Below are 15,427 nucleotides of genomic sequence, written 5' to 3'. Positions count from 1 at the left end.
TTAATTGTTTGGGGGGATTTGATCCCTTTCACAATGAAGACACATTACTCGAAAATGAGTTGATAAACGGCGAAGAGATGTGATAATTCACACAAATAGATTTGGGAATAAACAAGGAAAGGAAAAGTGCCTAAATCTAAACCCATGTAAGTTATAAAGTCTTATTTGGCTACAACTAAATGCGCATCAGTGTGTCGTTTTTCCATCGGCTATATATAGCTTTTTAAATTAAACGTTTAACAAACCCTATACATAATAAGGCACGTTTGATTAAATCTCTTTTTTATTTTATTGATTTCGTGATCAAAAGCAACTAGTGATGTCATTATTTCACATGTTAAACATTATAATTCACGTAGCAGTATAATAAACATTCTTGAAATTATGAAATTACACCATTAATAAGAATGCTTAACGCTACAAAACGAATTTTTCGATCTACATTATTCTACGTTTTGAAGACAAGATGTTATTGTTGTTGTTGACTAAAGTCTAAAATACAACTTGACGTGACGATAGTGTCGCATTAGACCTTGCCTATCTAAACAGGGATAGCCTATGGCGCATTTCCATAGAATGAGATCTGACATTTTAACATATCAGAAAATAAAAGGTTGGGGGGATCTGAGCAGATTAAAGGCAGATTAAAGGCCAGATTAAAGGCCTGGCCTATTGATAAACTGGCTATTTGCATCGCTAATCCAGACGGTCGGGTTCTACTCCCCTGTGACCCCGTCTGACCTTTCCAACCAGGGCCCTGCTCCTTTGCTCCTTTGACGTTCTCGCATCTTCTTGTGTGCAAATTAGGATTAGGGAGAAAGTGATTTGGGGGGTTCCTTACTGGGATGTTTTTGGATTACGTTTTAAGAGGATTTCCCCCCAATCAATCAAAAATACCAAGCGTAGTTTCGGCCTTATTTAGGCTACTAAAACTTGTAAATATAACGTGGGCTAATGTAATTACTGGACTACAATTATACATCTTTCAATTACTAATGTATTATGGTAAAGGGAAATGATTAATTCACCATTCATCAGTTGTTTTGAAATAATATCTACAATAAACAAGCCGTTAGATAAACGAGGCCTAACGACCTACATTATTATATCCTACCACAGGAACGGAGGCCAAGTGAAACATCACCCCTCCAACGGCACAAGATAATAATACATAATAATTCATTATATTAAAGCTTTTCCGGGGCTCAAAGACGCGACAATATGGAAAAAACAGAAACACAGAAACAACAAGCAACAGATAACATAGAACACAGAGTTAAATGATCAGGCACAGGGAACAATTAACACAGCCATGTCCATGGGAGGGAGGAGGTTAGGGGAGAGGGTTAGGGGAGATGGTTAGGGGTAGGGGAGGTTGTATGCATGTCCAGGGGGGGTGGCAGGGTTAGGGGAGATGGTTAGGGGGTAGGGAAGGTTGCATGCGTGGGAGAACAGGTAGGTTTTGAGGTGGGATTTAAAAGTGGAGAGTGAGGGTGAGTCTCTGAGTGGATGCCCATCTAAACACACTGAAGGTGGCTAAATTACTATACAGTATAAAGATCCAATCATTACTAATATATGGAATGGCTAGAACACACACACAATAGTACAATAAATGCAATGTAAAATAAACATCTGGAAGAAACTCTTCAAAATATATATATTTTTAAATGCTCTTATATATATATACATATATATATATATATATATATATATATATATATATGTTACGGTACATGTGGGAATACGGTACATGTGGGAAAACTAGGGTTAGGGTTAGGTGCTAGGGTGACTTGGTACATGCTGGCATGTCTAACCCTAACCTTAACCCTAACCCTAACCCTAACCCTAACCGTAGCACCCAAGCACCTAACCCTAACCCTAGTTTTCCCACATGTACTGTAACATATACACACACACACACACACACACACACACACACACTCACTGAACATTTTATTAGGAACACCTGTCAACAGTCCAAGTGGGTGGAGGTGGTGTAATGGTGTGGGGAAAGTTTTCTTGGCACACTTTGGGCCCGTTAATATTGATCAACCATGGCCTGAACGTCCCAGCCTAGTTGAGTGTTGTTGCTGACCATGTCCCTTCATGGCCACAATGTACCCGTCTTCTAACGGCTGCTTCCAGCATGATAATGCACCAAGTCAGAAAGCAAAAGTCGTCTCAAACTGGTTTCATGAACATGACAGAGTTCAGTGTTCTTCAGTGGCCTTCCCAGTCACCGGACCTGAATCCACTAGAACACCTTTGGGATGTGGCAGAACGGGAGATTCACAGCTTGAAAGTGCACCTGAAAAATCTCTCTGCAGGAATTGTGTGATGCGATCGTGTCATCATGGACCAGAATCTCAAAGGGATGTTTCCAACAGCTTGTGGAATCAATGCCACGAAGAATTGAGAGTTTTAAGAGCAAAGGGAGGCCCTAGTACCCAGTATTAGCATAGTGTTCCTAATAAAGTGTTCAGTGAGTGTATCTTGTGGAATCAATGGCACAAAGAATTGAGAGTTTTGAGAGCAAAGGGAGGTCTTACCTAGTATTAGTGTTCGTATAGTGTTCCCAATGAAGTATTCAGTGAGTATATATATATCACTGCTAGGTTTAGACCAGCCCTGTCAAAATCTGAACACTATTATCAAACTATATATCTATATATATATCTTATATATTTTTTAAATATTTTTATATTTACTGACTTTCTTACACTATACATACCTATATATATATATATATATATATATATATAAATATATTTTCCAAAAAGTGATGTTTGTGGTGCTGGTGGAAAGCCAGTGAGAAGTACAGAAAGACTGTGTAAGGTAGGGAGATGAAAGGGATATGGAAAGTTAGATCTTTACCTTTTCTTTTGACTGTTTTCCCCTGCTTTTATATTCATTCTATGCTTGTATATGTTTTTATATATGTTTTTATATTCACTTTATGTTCTTATTCCTGTTGTAAAGCACTTTGAGCTGGCTTTCTTGTATGAAAGGTGCTATATAAATAAAGCTTTACTTCCTTACTTACTAAAGGCCTATATACTGTATATATATTTACTGACTTTCTTACACTATACATACCTATATATATATATATATATAGATATATCTATATATTTTTTAAAATATATTTTAAAAATATTTTCATATTTACTGACTTTCTAACACTATACATACCTATCTATATATATATATATATAAATATATATAGATATAGATATAATATAGATATAGATATATAGATATAGATATAATATAGATATAATATATATATATATATATAAATAGATATATATAGTGTTCAGGTTTTGACATGGCTGGTCTAAAGCTAGCAGCAGGGTGAGTGTGGCCACTCCAGTACTACACGCAGTGGAATGGTCTGACAGCAGGCAGCCAATGGGGAGAGGGGTGATGTCACTGTTAGGCTAACAGAGATCAGGAGCTCCGAGCCGCCAGTGGTGAGACCACTGCAACTGGACACACTCTGTGTGTTCGCCGGGCTCGGCCCCCCCTGACCCAGAGCTGGGGGATTTCTGCATCTTCTTGGCAGATATCAAGCGTTTTTTGCAATAGCCAGACATTTCAGTCCCAATACCCAAAAGTTTATTGCACTTTATTTCACAAGAAGTAGAGGGATAATAATTGTCAGTGTTTTTCCTTTTTTGTTTTTTCTGTCCCTGCGACTTCAGACTTTGTCCAGTAGAGGGTGCAGATGAGCGTGTTAATGACCAACAACTGGAGACAGTGTTCAGAGACTGACTCACCCCTTCATTCACCTGACTGGAACAGCTATTCAGGGTGGTATTCCATCAATGTCGCTAAAGGAAAATCCAGGCTTATTCTGATAAATCTCAGCCAGAGTTATCAGAAAACATTGTCCTTTAGCCACGTTGATGGAACACCCCCCTGATCTGTCTATAGAGAACAGATGGAAAACCTTTCCTCGAAAGGCAGGAGTGAAGTAGCCTAACTTGTTGTGACATGTTTGTAACACCAGCCAGCCTTCAGTCGTCATATCAAGCTGGTATTAATGAATGGAACATAGGAAACGGCTAACGGAACAAACACTTCTAGGGAGTACCAGACTGACACACGTTGCACTGAGTCCATCCCCTGACTCTGGGATCAGATCAAAACAACAACACAACAGTCCTGTTGCTAGGAGACGCTAAGCTAACCTGCACAGCGTAGCCTACACATCACACGGGAATCAAGAGACAACGTGAGACTTGTAGCCAACTTATTTCATCTATAATAACAGATTCTACATTTTCTACTAAATTCTAATTCTAATTCTAATAATCTACTACGTTTTCGAGAGTAAAGCTTTAAGTTTCTTCTCTTCTATAGCCCCATCATATCAGTAAGATGTGATGGGGTAGGTGTCATAACACTACCATATCAGTAAGAAGTGATGGGGTAGGTGTCATAACACGACCATATCAGTAAGATGTGATGGGGTAGAGGTCAGATAACGTCATTTCATGAGAAGTGCAGATTCTTTTTGGTTTTGTTTATTTAAACGTCTACATTTAGGCATTGGAGCATTTCCAGTGACAACAACGTGTCACTTGGGAGAGCGGTCAGTAAAAAGACATGGATGCAGGGATAGTTACAGTAAAGGTTCAGACAATCCATTGTCCTTTTATTCAGCTTAGGAATGGGGAGCTTATTACAGAATTACAACAAAACTGACAGCTAAACATATCTTCCAACACGTAGAAAATTTGGTTTATTTACGGTACATACAGTGGGTAAAACATTCCTTGAAAAAATGCGGCAGTTTTTCTTTTCTTTTTTTAAGGCATTCAAACTTCAAGAAGTTAACACTGTACAAAATAATTGCACTGGAAAAGGTAGAGCAAAACTGACAAGTATTATTACAATATCATTAATGAGTTCAAAACTAATCTGAATCGATCGTAGCCAAACACATGTTTGTTTAACTATCATGTAAAGTTGATTCTTTTATCCCTCCCCAATAGAATCATGATACTTGAATATCCAAAGGACACAATGTCACTCATTTGTTCCCTTCAAGTTAAATAAGGGCTTTCAGATCCCCTCTCTCTCTCTCTCGCGCTCTCTCTCTCTCCTATAGATTTTATAGTCATTAAATAACACAATGACAAAAGACGGTACCAAAGTAAATATTCCATTCCTATGATAAATCTTCCTGGGTCACTCTAAGAGTGATTAATAATTAATTTTAGTTGGACATCATCGATTATTAACTCTACAAGACCTGGTTCCTTCTGACACCGGCGTTCATCTTCCAGTAGACACGTGTGCCTAAGATGTGTTACAAGCAAAGTACATTACCCCCATAAGGCATTTGGGCGAAAAGTTCTTGACTGACATATTTTTAGATATCGAGAGACGACGAGTGCGTAAATGCGTCTGCTCTTCTACGAGCTCCCCCGTCGTTCCACCTCCCTGTCTGAAGACAGACAGGACACAGGAAACAAACTGTCCCCCATACCCGTCTAATTTCATCTGCAGTTAAGCGTAAAAAACGAAAAATTACAAACAATGACTTCTTTGTATAACTAAAGACTGGGGAGTCTGGTTCAGTGGCGCAGAGCTGTCTCAGTGAAGGGGAAGGGGGGGGTTGAGGGGGGGGGAACAGGCTTCTACCACCAAACTGGACTCCCCAGTCACCCTCGCCACCTCTCCAGAGGTATAAATGGTGTTAGACAGAAATTACAAGACCTAGGGAAACTTCCTTCAACTTCTAAGAGGAAGACAGCTCCTTCCATTTTAAGAGCACCTTGGACATGACAACTAAACTGGTGTAGCCGAAACCCCAATCGTAACTAACCGCACGCAAACGTCGTCTGGCTGTTATGATGAGTGGTGACAGCTCAACAGCACATTAACCTCTGACCTCAGAGCCGTGGAACACAGCAGCTTACAGGGTGAATAAGACTGAAGGTGATTGGTTGGTTGCTTTTTTTTGTTTTTGTTTTGTTTTTTGTAAATACAAAATAAAATAACAATTTTGTAAAATAAAACATTTACAAAAGTTTATGGAAGGAATGTCTGCTAAGCACTACGACTTTTAGCTCCTGACACGTCGCTAATAGATAAAGCCCGAATTGAACAAAAGACGCATGATCAAATCTCGCCTGTTTTTTTTTGGCCTATAACTTGTGAAGAAGTCCTCACAACTAAAACTCTTTTTTTCACTGAACAAATAATTTGTCAAAGTGCCAACAGAAGGGTTATTAATAGCACGTGAATAAATAAATAAGAGGTCAATGTACTCCCACACCGTTCTGTCACACGGTTTCAAACGCTGGTCGGTCGGTTGGTATTATCAATATCGCCCATTATGCTGTCTCCAAAAACGTCACGCGAGGTTCTTTCTCCGGTTTTTGTGGCAGTATAGGAGACTGTGCTTAAACATACCTAGCCAAGCTATTAGCCATGGCTAACCACCCGACTATCACATTTCAAAAACATGACAAAAAAAAAAGAAGAAAAAAGATAACGGAAAAAAAAACACACTGAAAGGTCTAGGACCGTTTTTTTTTTTAAAGCCAATATTAGTCTGAGGAACTCAGGTATGGGTTGAACTCATCATAAACAGAAGCGGAGACATGAATCATGGTCGTCACTACTGACTCCAGCACTACTACACCCCGCCAGATATGCTGCGATTAACTGTAGCTACGTTCTTTCCTGGTTGGGCCTTGGGTTGGGTTCTGTCGTAGGTATCTGCAGTCGCTAACGGTAACGTCACTCAGCCACTCTTGTGGCTCCCGTCACCTGTTCTCTGGGCGCGAGCCAAGGCCATGTCCTTGGTCACCTTCTTGCAGTCTTTAGCCAGTCCCAGGAAGCACATGGTGTCTATGAAGGCGGTGGTGAGGTTCAGCTTGACGCCGAACTCGCTGGTGGCGTAGTCGAAGGGGAACGTGTGGTGGTAGTTGTGGTAACCTTCACCTGGAACGACACGACAGGAGGAGAGAGGGGTATGAGGCAGCGTTGGAGGCGGACACGGACATGAACACAACAGGCATCTCGTGACGTTAGAATTATAAGGTTCTATCTCCAATTAGGGCAGTTCAGAGATATTGTGCATCAAAGTTTTTACATTCCATTATGTTCGGTGAGATGGAACCTTTGTATTTTATTAATTACTAACTCAAAAATGTCAACATTTAAAAAATAACACCACACAGGCATTAATAAACACCTAATGGATCAGATTATGTAAAAAACTCAATTTTGACAAGAATTGAGATAGAATCTAACGTCACGATCTGTTGAAATATGTGACACGTTCTAATGCTTTGGTCCTCATACTTTGGTCCTCATATCGGGATATCTGATGTAATGTTCAGACTTTTCTTTAGAAAAAATAGTGAATACTATTTTCGCGTTGTTGAAAATCAACGACACACATCGCTAACACAGCTTGTTTTGTGAGCCTGCTAACAATGTAGAGTAGTGTTCTAGTTAACTAGGTAGCAGTGGGGATTACTCATTGCGAGTTTGTGTTGCGATTCTCAACAACGTCGAAAAACGTTAGTTCCGTGTTTCAAAAGAAAAGTTCCAAAAACATTTCGATTGGTTGCTGACATGCGGACCAAAAGACTAGCACGTGTCACATAGCCTATATTACACTTCGTAAGAAGTAAACTTCAAAAGGGGTGGGGGTGTTGGTTGGGGGGGCCCAGTCAAGGCAGTACCTCCAGTCACTCACCTACTGCGCTGAAAGCCACAAATCTGTTCTCCCTGGGGTTGATGCCCCCGTCGTACGGCCTGTTGCCCCACATGTGAGCGGCGCTGTTGACCAGCCAGGTGGCGTTGAGCACCAGGGCGTACCTCAGCAGGCCGGGCACGAAGTAGCCCACCACCAGGGACTCCCCCCACAGGTACCACGGCACCAGCATGGGCACCAGGAAACACAGCAGCAACACAGAGAGCTTGTAGTGCCTGCAGGGAGGGGGAGGGGGGAGGGGGGGACAGACAGACATCTGTGAGGTTAGGTTGCGTGTGTGTGGTGGTGTGATGTTGAGCAAACAGGATGGCTGTGTGTGTAGCAAACGCCAGGGTGATCTGTTCACATGTGGCACAGAGTAACATCACACCGTTTGTTTGTTTTGTACATTGACGAGATGCAGCCATGAACCCCATGAAACACATCTTAGCATTGTTACAGGGTTCTATTTGCTTACATAATGCATACGTAATCACCAATGTAAACACGACTGGCGTGGTGGACAAGCCTCACCCGTTATGACAAAGAATCGCTGGTTGCTAAAGTTAACCAATAAACATAAACTAAACTCTCTTACAGGGCCGTGCGATGATCAGAACAGGGTATGTGTTATTGTGGAGATCTGGGGGGTATTCCATCAACGTTGCTAAAAGAAAATCCAGGCTTATTTTGATAAATCTCGCAAGATTTACACAAAAAAGAATCCAGCCTTATTCAAATAACGCCTGGATTTTCTTTAGCAAAGTTGATGGAATACCCCTCCTGAACTTGGTCACAAGTATATACAGGAATATATATATATATCCTGTATAATACAGGAATCTGGAGGTTAATTTCAATGCCTTTCTAAGACTTTTTAAAGACCTTGTCAATATTTTTCCAGACCTTCACCGCCACTTCGAGCTGTAACCGTTTACATCAGTGACACCTTTAACTTAACAATTTGAGTTTGCAATAGACTAGACCACTATCATACAACATAATTCCGGTTCATCTTTGTTTTTTAATAAAACTAATAAATTCACGAACTTTTACTAAAAGTTTTTAGGACTCAAATTCTTTGGACAGAGTCTAATTCAGAAAAATACCTACAAAATTCAAGACCTCATAAAATCGTGATAAGACTTTTTAATACTTAAGGGTCTTGATTTATCAACTTTGAATACTTTTCAAGACACCGTGGATACCCTGCAACCACCAGCCTTTTTGAAAAACATGTTTGAAGATGCCGTGCTTTGCCAGATGGCAGGGGTGACAGGTTTGTGGGGCATTGCGTGTGTGGCATTCAGACGAGGAGGGGGGGAAATGACTCTAACCAATTGTTTAGCCACAGACATTAGTCAGAATAGTACAAAGAAATATATAAGGAAGTGAAACACTAAAAACTCCCACTCTGTTCAACTTTAACATCAACTCGTGATCTTAGAATCATAAGGTTCTATCTTAGAATGATACGGTTCTATCTCCGTTTAGAATGATAAGGTTCCATCTCCGTCTAGGGTAGTTCAGAGATATTGAGCGTCAAAGTTTTTACATTCCATTATGTTTTGTGAGATGGAACCTTTGTATTTTATTAATTACTAACTCAAAAATGTCAACATTTTAAAAATAACACCACACAGGCATTAATAAACACCTAATGGATCAGATTATGTAAAAAACAAAATTGACCAAAACGGAGATAGAACCTTATAATTCTAACGTCACAAACCGTCTTAAATCCATCACCCACCACCCAGCGTTCAGATTCAGCAGTTCACCGAAAAAAACATGTTTTGACGAGATCTTCTAATCAGTTCTCAGTATCAGCATTCGGTGAATGTTAATCCCCCCCCCCCTCCCCCTCCCCTCGATGCAAAATTGGGATCGCCGCCAAAAGAGCAGACCCGGTCGACCAATGGCTGGTCACAGTCCTGCGTGCGGGTATGGGCTGATCAGGCCTGGCAGAGATGGGAGTTCTTATCAGTGGATCACTGGAGCGCTGTCAGGGCCACCCTGACCCAGACTACCACTTCCTGTGGTCTGAGCTAGAAGGAGGAAATGACTTCCACCCAACAGCATGTGTGTATACACACACACACACACACACACACGTGCATGGTGTGATACTGTTACTTCTGCTGATGTCACAGACACACATGCACAACCTCCACCATCTACATGGACTAGACTCACTTTTTTGTTGCAATCATCTGATCTGATCTAATCTAATCTCCTCTACTAGTCTCAAGTATTGTCGTCTGTACTTTAATAGCTGATAGGGAAATTCCAGCACCGCAACCTCTCTACAAGTCTACATACATTACACTAACAAAGTAGGTGAAAGGTGGCCGTCGTGACGCAGACAAACACTTCCTCTCCTTAAATGGGCAGATGCAAATGCTAAAATGCAAATTGCGAGGGTTGGCACCAATGCATCAGCCATGCAGCCAAGAACATTGTGGGTCGTATCATCAGTTCCTCTAACAACATTCTAGAATCTAGAGTACCGTACTTCCACAACAAACCCTGTATTAGGCCCACCGGTAATGGATTGGATGAATATGATAGATAGATAACTCTGAAGAGGAGGCAGTGAAAGTGAAGCAACACTTTGCACAACAACATTTCCTCAAAGCTAATACACACAAAGGCATTGACATCTTTCAGAGGGGATGGTGCATATAGCAAGGAAATTCCCCTTCTAAAGATGAACATTTTAATAAGCCTGAGACAGACAATGGTACTGGAAGGTATTCAACCACTTTAAAAGCAGTCCCCCCCGCCCCCCCAATTCCAGATTCCAGATTCCAGCCAACCTTCCAGCTCGATAACCCCGGGCAGAACCATACGTTCATAAGCGGTCAGGTCAGTGTACTGGTCACTTCGGGGTAGTGGTGGTCTAGTGGATAGTGAGTTGGACTTGTGATCGGAAGGTTGTGAGTTCAAATCCCGCCTGAAACCACACCACTACTAGTGTGCCCTTGAGTAAGACACTTAGCACTCAGTTACTCCAGGGGGAATGTCCCTGTAATTCGTAAATGTAAGTCGCTTTGGATTAAAAGCGTCTGGCTAAATGGCAAAACGATAAACTAAAACTTCTGTTCCCTTACCGTCTCTGGAACATGACGACCTTATCCGCCTTCAGGTCCGTGAGCTCCAGCTTCCGGCCCTTCTCGATGACGTCGGGGTGCTTGCGGACCAGCAGCCAGCCGATGTGGGCGAAGAAGAACCCGCGGATGGCGTTGTGGGGGTCCGCGTCCGTCTCCGAGAACTTGTGGTGGACCCGGTGGTCCCTGGCCCATTCGAAGATGTCGTTCTGTAAGAAAAAAACAAACGATAAAACGACACATTTTGCAAACTGCTCCCACGGCTACAATTGTATGTCTATATTCACAATCTTTACATGGAAACGTAGAGCAACTCTTACTGTCACTTCAAATATCAACATATAAGCCCAAACATGAATAGTTTTTACGTTTCAGACGTTTGTTTGAGAGCTGGCCAAAGACGAAAGCAGGTCTGGTCAGAGCACGTTGCCGTAGCAACCACCAACTGTCACTTAACTCTTGCAGGTGTCCCTCTGATCGAACTTGCAACCTCTAGGCTGGCAGAGACCAGTTATATTTGACCCTTTTAGCAAATGACAATTCGAGATTACACGGACAGTCTCCCTGGAGTAACTGAAGGCTAAGTGCCTCACTCTAGGGCACACTAGTGGTGGTGTTCCACAGGTGGGATTTTAACTCATCACCTGTCCATCTCACTATCCACTAGGCCACCACCACTACCCCCGGTACCACATGACCGAGCCTTGAACTCGCAACCTCTGGCTTGCCGATACATGAGACCCCCCCCCCCCCCTGATGTTAACCAGCTACAGTGAGGTCTACCATCTCAACTCTGTTACACTGACACATAAGGATTAGGATTACTAAAAGAGTCAAGAAAATACCCAGCAGAGAGTTCTAGCTCCATAGACAAAGAGGTCAGGTGACCCACTGATCAGCTGATCAAGGCGGAGCATCAGCAAAGAAAATACATTCCGAATGGCCAAATCACAGATTAGATTAAACACATTTTCATTAAATCCAGAGGGAACATCGGACAAACATAATCCAACACACAATCAAAACCATGTATGCCTGGGTCACGGGTGGGTTGGATGTCCGATAGCTTTTTATCATCGTTAAACCCTCAACACCTGGGGGGTATTCCATCAACGTCGCTAAAGGAAAAATCCAGGCTGATTTTTGATAACTCGTTAACTCGATAACTTCCAGGCTTGTTTTTATAAGTCTCACGAGACTTAAATCAGAATAAACCTGAATTTTTCTTTGACAACGTTCAAGGAACACCCCCCCCCCCCCTACTTGCAGGTAGTCGTGTCGTCCTGTTTTACCTGGAAAGCCATGGAGTTGGCGAGGGCGAGGAAGACTCTCAGAGGCGCGGAGGCCTTGTAGGACCTGTGGCTCCAGAGGCGGTGAGCTCCTGCAGTCACACCCAGGGCACTGATGATGAAGCACACCACACCTGGAGGGACAGGGGGGGGGGGACATGTTTGGTTACTTCTATGAAGAGAGGCAAACATACTTGGCACACACAGATGTTTACTGTTCCCACAGAGAGAGAGAGAGAGAGAGAGAGAGAGAGAGAGAGAGAGAGAGAGGGGGGGAGGGAGAGAGAGAGAAAAGAGACAAAGAGAGAGAGAGAGAGAGAGAGAGACGGACAGAGAGAGAGAGGCGCCTTTTAGACCCCATGATGCGGGAGTCACAGGACCCAGGGCAGGACATCATGTTGTTCTGCCCATCGTCAGTCGGTCGGTCTGTCATGGCAGAGTTATTAACGTTGGCAGGCAAGCCGTGGGAGTACGTAGCCTATGCATGTCTGCTCACTCTCTCACACACACTTGTTGTTTTCGCGAAAACTACTGAATGTGTTTCTATGTCAAGCCAGCACAAGGCCTGCTAAGGATGTTCAGGATTCAGGGCCTCCAACCCAGCAAAGAAGGACATTCTGTTGTGGTGCCATCCTGCGCACAATGGAATGTCTATTGGGACGGGCAATTGTTCTTTGTCTGGACCAGTGAAATAATATGCAGTTCAGCATTGCGAAGAGAGGGATAGAGGGGGGCGGGGAGGGTACAAAAAGATAGCAACAGCAGATACAAAGTTTGGGCTGTTCGGTAATCCAAGTCATGCTTTCGGTCCTGTCTCTCTAATCTATCAGCAGATAAACAACAAGTCAGAAAGCCCCCCCCAAATGCACAGTTTTAACAACTGTGAAACAATCACCGGATGCTAGTTTTTAGTAGGGTATTTTCCTGAGAAACATCTTGTGAACAGGCCCCGCTATGCCTTACAGCCATACATTCCAGATGTATCTGACAATTGGCACACACACACAATAAACCTCTGCAGCTTATTGGTGGAGTCAGTGCATTTCTAGGATGTTTTATTGGTGGAGAATGTGTCACCTCACACCGGCGTGCCCAGGAATAGCTTCCCCTACCCACATCCAACAACAATCACTCTTACAGCGGGACTGACTGTCGCTGTAACGTCACCGACACTGCGTGCACCTACTTTACAAATGCATCACACTTTGCTCAGCACATTCTGTTCTCTCGGTGGATCAGGGATCACCAGGGATCACGCTATTCTATTTATCAACTTCTTACAGTAACAAGCGTGGAAATGGAAAACAACAAGAGAGGAGCAACAGCCAGTGGAGGGAGGGAGGGGGGTAAACAAATCAATAAAAAACAATAAACAAAACACAAAATGGCACAAATAAATAAACACGGCTGTAATAATAGATATCAATAAACAAAACACAATAAACAAAATGGCACAAATAAATAAACAAACACGGCTGTAGGCCTAATAGACAGTGATAGATGTAGTGATGTAAGTCTTTACTTACTCCAAGCCAGGGTGAGGAGCGAGGTGGACGGGACGAAGGTCAGGCCGTACAGCGCCCCGCCGTGTAGCAGGACCATCAGGATGATGTTCCTCCAGACGTACCGGGTCGCGGGCTTCGGGCCCTCTTTCTCTTTATAGGTCACATCAAACACATCGTCTCGACTGGACTCCGAGGCCACCGAGGACACATCTCCATTCTGCGTCTGAGCGGTACCATTCTGCTGGCCCGGATGGGTCTGGTTCACGGTCCTCGTCTCCGTTTCAGTCATTTTTGGTTCACCAATTATTCACCAAATAATAATAATACTATAATTTAACAGAGGAGACCTAGAAGAGAGAGAGAGAGAGAGAGACAGAGAGAGAGAGAGAAAACTAATTCATTCCAAATGGTGGGAATAAAAAAAAACGCGCTTCTAAAAAAACGCGCTGGTTCTATCTATCCGACCAGGAACTAAAGCCTCTCTGTAAAGCACTAAAGCACTGTTCCACTAACACACAGCAAACAGTGAAGGGTGGGTCTGTCTCTGCCTGCCTACTTGGCCAAACGAGGCCAGCAAGCAGCAATGCTCCAGCACACCGGCAGGCTGACACACGTAAGCTCGTATCATAATTCATCATCATATTCATCCTCACATCAGATCAAAGAGCAGTGATGATCGGAAACATTGTTACCGTGTGTGCGTAAATTACGCGCGTCTTCAAAGCGCGTCTTCCAACAAGCGGATTAAGAGAAGGGATGTGATGGATCCATGGATCGTCAAATGTTTGCTGGTGATGTTGGGTTCCCTCTCTGTCTGATATCCCGTTTCAGACGTCGTTTTTAAAAGACTGCCAATTGGTCGAGGCCAGTTCGATGCCACCTTACGCCCGACGGTCTCATTGGTCGTCTGCTTATCTGATGTTTCACGTTTTTATGTTTTACAATCCGGGGTGAAAGTCATCATGCAGATTTTCTCTTTTTTTTCTTTTTTCTAAGTCATGTAATGCATGCTCATTTGTTTGATCATATCGTTGATGGTTGTTGTGGGAGTTACGCAACTTCTCTGTGTCAACATGGGAAAGATCGCCTGGTTTGTGTTTTAGTAGGCGTTGTCCATCCGTCCCCTTTCCCTTTCCCCTGTCACTCAGAGAGAGTCTGGTGCCCTGCAGTCACACTTAAAGTAGGTCACCGCAATTAGGAAACACTTGATTGCTCTGCTCTGGATGCATGTGAGAGGCTACCAGGGGAGTCTGTCCGTTACCCTAGAGACTGTATAAGGATGGTAACGGTACCTACACAACCACACACACATAAGTATTTTTATTCAAAAGTTACACAATACAATATGATTAAACATGTTGATTTTCTTTTCTTTTTTTTTTACAAATTTCTGCCCACCCCCCCACCCAACCCCAAACATTTCCTGCAGGGCCCTAAAGTTACATTAGCATAGTAATAACATTAAACAAAGAAAATAGATTAAAATACATTTTCACACTGGACAATAATAATGCTGTTGTATCACAGCTGCAACCAGGTAACTACCACGACAGTACATATAGGATGTAGATCTACAGAGACACGTAAGGATCTTAAAGCATACTTGTCACGCGTCACTTTCAAGTGATGGACATGTTGTTCCAATTACATTTAGTTATTAAACTATCAGGGGGGTATTACATCAACGTCGCTAAAGGAAAATCCAGGCTTATTTTAAAATAAACCTGGATTTTTTCCTTTAGCGACTTTGATGGAATACCCACCCCCAGAATGTGCATGTTGTTCAACTGCATCTCTCAG

At 42.6% G+C, this 15,427-nt stretch overlaps 1 protein-coding gene across 1 annotated transcript; it reads right to left on the bottom strand.

Moving 5' to 3' along the window:
• Positions 1-4,630: 4,630 nt before the first annotated feature.
• scdb (stearoyl-CoA desaturase b) lies at positions 4,631-14,505 on the bottom strand. Its single transcript, XM_080547669.1, has 6 exons — positions 14,320-14,505; positions 13,649-13,974; positions 12,126-12,256; positions 10,837-11,042; positions 7,727-7,959; positions 4,631-6,963 (listed from the first exon to the last, which is right to left on the bottom strand). The coding sequence occupies exons 2-6, from the start codon at positions 13,914-13,916 to the stop codon at positions 6,764-6,766; spliced, it is 1,038 nt and encodes a 345-aa protein (XP_080403795.1). The 5' UTR covers positions 13,917-13,974; positions 14,320-14,505; the 3' UTR covers positions 4,631-6,763.
• Between the last annotated feature and the right edge of the window lie 922 nt (positions 14,506-15,427).

The sequence above is a fragment of the Nansenia antarctica genome (assembly GCF_963989245.1).
Source record: "Nansenia antarctica genome assembly, chromosome: 17".
Classification (NCBI taxonomy): Eukaryota; Metazoa; Chordata; class Actinopteri; order Argentiniformes; family Microstomatidae; genus Nansenia; species Nansenia antarctica.
This window is presented reverse-complemented; position numbering and strand designations above follow the sequence as displayed.